Source organism: Mandrillus leucophaeus, unplaced genomic scaffold (assembly GCF_000951045.1).
Source record: "Mandrillus leucophaeus isolate KB7577 unplaced genomic scaffold, Mleu.le_1.0 Scaffold1448, whole genome shotgun sequence".
Taxonomy (NCBI): domain Eukaryota; kingdom Metazoa; phylum Chordata; class Mammalia; order Primates; family Cercopithecidae; genus Mandrillus; species Mandrillus leucophaeus.
In genome coordinates this window covers 60,072-61,903 of record NW_012101419.1, presented here as the reverse complement: position 1 = coordinate 61,903, position 1,832 = coordinate 60,072, and the positions used below count along the sequence as shown (strand labels likewise).

The following is a 1,832-nucleotide window of genomic DNA, read 5'->3' as shown; positions in this document are numbered from 1 at the left end:
GCCTTGAGCTTGGTTTCCTCAGAATTCTCCTCCTTGTTTGGATTGGGCTCCGATCCTGCTGCAAAAGGAAGTTTAGATGACTCACCTCTCCCCAGGCAGAGTCCCATAGTCTCTCTCTGATGAGTTTTTGCAGATGAGTCCTTCATGTGAAGTTCTGCCAGCATCACGAGTGGACACATTTCTCAAAGTCCCCTGAGGGCACCAAGCCATTTTCCATCCCCAAATCTCAAAATAAAACCCTACTAAAGACACATGGCTCAGTATCCCTGATTCCAACTCTCCTTCCAGCCTCCATGGGAGCAGCCCAAGACCTTACCTTGCCTTTGTATGTGCTTCTCACTGAAATGGGAGGAGGCCGTCTTGCCTTTTCCTTTGAATGGTTTCTTCTCATCTGGGCCCCTTTCTGTAAGGATCTGTGGGGAAGGGGGCTGGTCAGTGGGGTGCTGGATGGAGGAGCAGTGGAGACCGGGGTCTTCATTTCCCTTTCCCATGTTGACGCTCAAGTGAAAGTACGCCGCTCTTTCACGTCCGAAGGCGGACTGCGGGTTATTCCGCTGGACCTGCCTTTATACGTCCTTCGGCTGGGCGTGGCTGACTCTTATTGGCTGAACAGGTTTCTCCTTCCTGCTGCTTCTTAGAGCCTCAACAGGAAGTTTCTTGCTGTAATTCTACTGGGGGCCTAGACACAGTTAAGGAGAGACTTTTTCAGGATCCTGTCATAGTGACAAGAAAACAAAGAACCGGGAGCACAGAGATCAGAAGAAGATCGGGGAATCATTTCTTCCAATTTTTGTCTCAGTTATATTTTGCACAGAAAGAGAATTTATTATACATAGTGTTAACATTGTATACATAGATATTATACTTTCTTAAATACTTGGAAACAACAAATGTCAAATTATAGTTGATTGTATTAGATCCACACATATATGATGAAATAAAAATGCAAAGAAAAAATAAATACTAAATGAAATGGCCCATCCTACCTTAAAAATGGGAAAGATAATTAGATCAAATGCAATAAAATTGAATTGATTAGATTAGAGCCAATGCTAATCTAATCAGCCCTTGATTCCTGAGGTAGCAAAAAGTCTAGGTGGAAAAACATTTCCCCTTTCTCACCCTGCCTCAGTCATCCTGGGAGCACCACTCTGTTCTGTGGAATTTATTCAGCCTCCCTAGTAAAAATGGACTTGATTCCAAACAGGTAACCCAACTGATTACAAGAAAAACAGCCTAGATTCTGAACATTCAGCTCCTGTCTTCACACAGCAGACACTACCCGAATCCCATCAAAGCCCACATTGTTTCTCAACATCCACCATCAAGACATATTCCAGGGCAGCCTCTCAAAATTGCCTCAGTGAGACAGAACAAGGTGTGGTGGAGCTCTAGGTTCAGAACAGTGGCCTCATCCCTTCCTACTGCAGCAGAGTCTGTCTCTGCTGGTCAGAGCCCTCAGACTACAGAAGGGTTAGTTCATGTCCCAGCAAGTGTTTCCTGGCTGAAACACTTGCTGGGACATGCTCCTGGTTCTTTGTTTTCTTGTCACTATGACAGGATCCTGAAAAAGTCTCTCCTTAACTGTGTCTAGGCCCCCAGTAGAACTACAGCAAGAAACTTCTTGTTGAGGCTCTAAGAAGCGGCAGGAAGGAGAAACCTGTTCAGCCAACAAGAAGTTTTCCTTCTTGTCTCCCCGTCTGCTGAGGAAAGCATGCAGGAATGAGACCTTCTGTGTTAGGGAGTACTCAGTCTCCAGTCCCAGATGACTTGATTGACTGATGAGCTGATTCCCTGAGGAGGAGAAAGAAGCAGGGAAGAGACTGTGTTGG

At 45.5% G+C, this 1,832-nt stretch overlaps 1 protein-coding gene across 1 annotated transcript in view; it reads right to left on the bottom strand.

The window, feature by feature from the left end:
* Nucleotides 1-503, bottom strand: part of LOC105535325 (protein FRG2-like-2) — a 4,546-nt gene extending 4,043 nt beyond the window's left edge. The window contains exon 1 of the mRNA XM_011974360.1: nt 317-503. Within this exon, the coding sequence (XP_011829750.1) occupies nt 317-491 (175 nt within the window). The 5' untranslated portion in view covers nt 492-503. The remainder of the gene's footprint in view (nt 1-316) is intronic.
* Between the last annotated feature and the right edge of the window lie 1,329 nt (nt 504-1,832).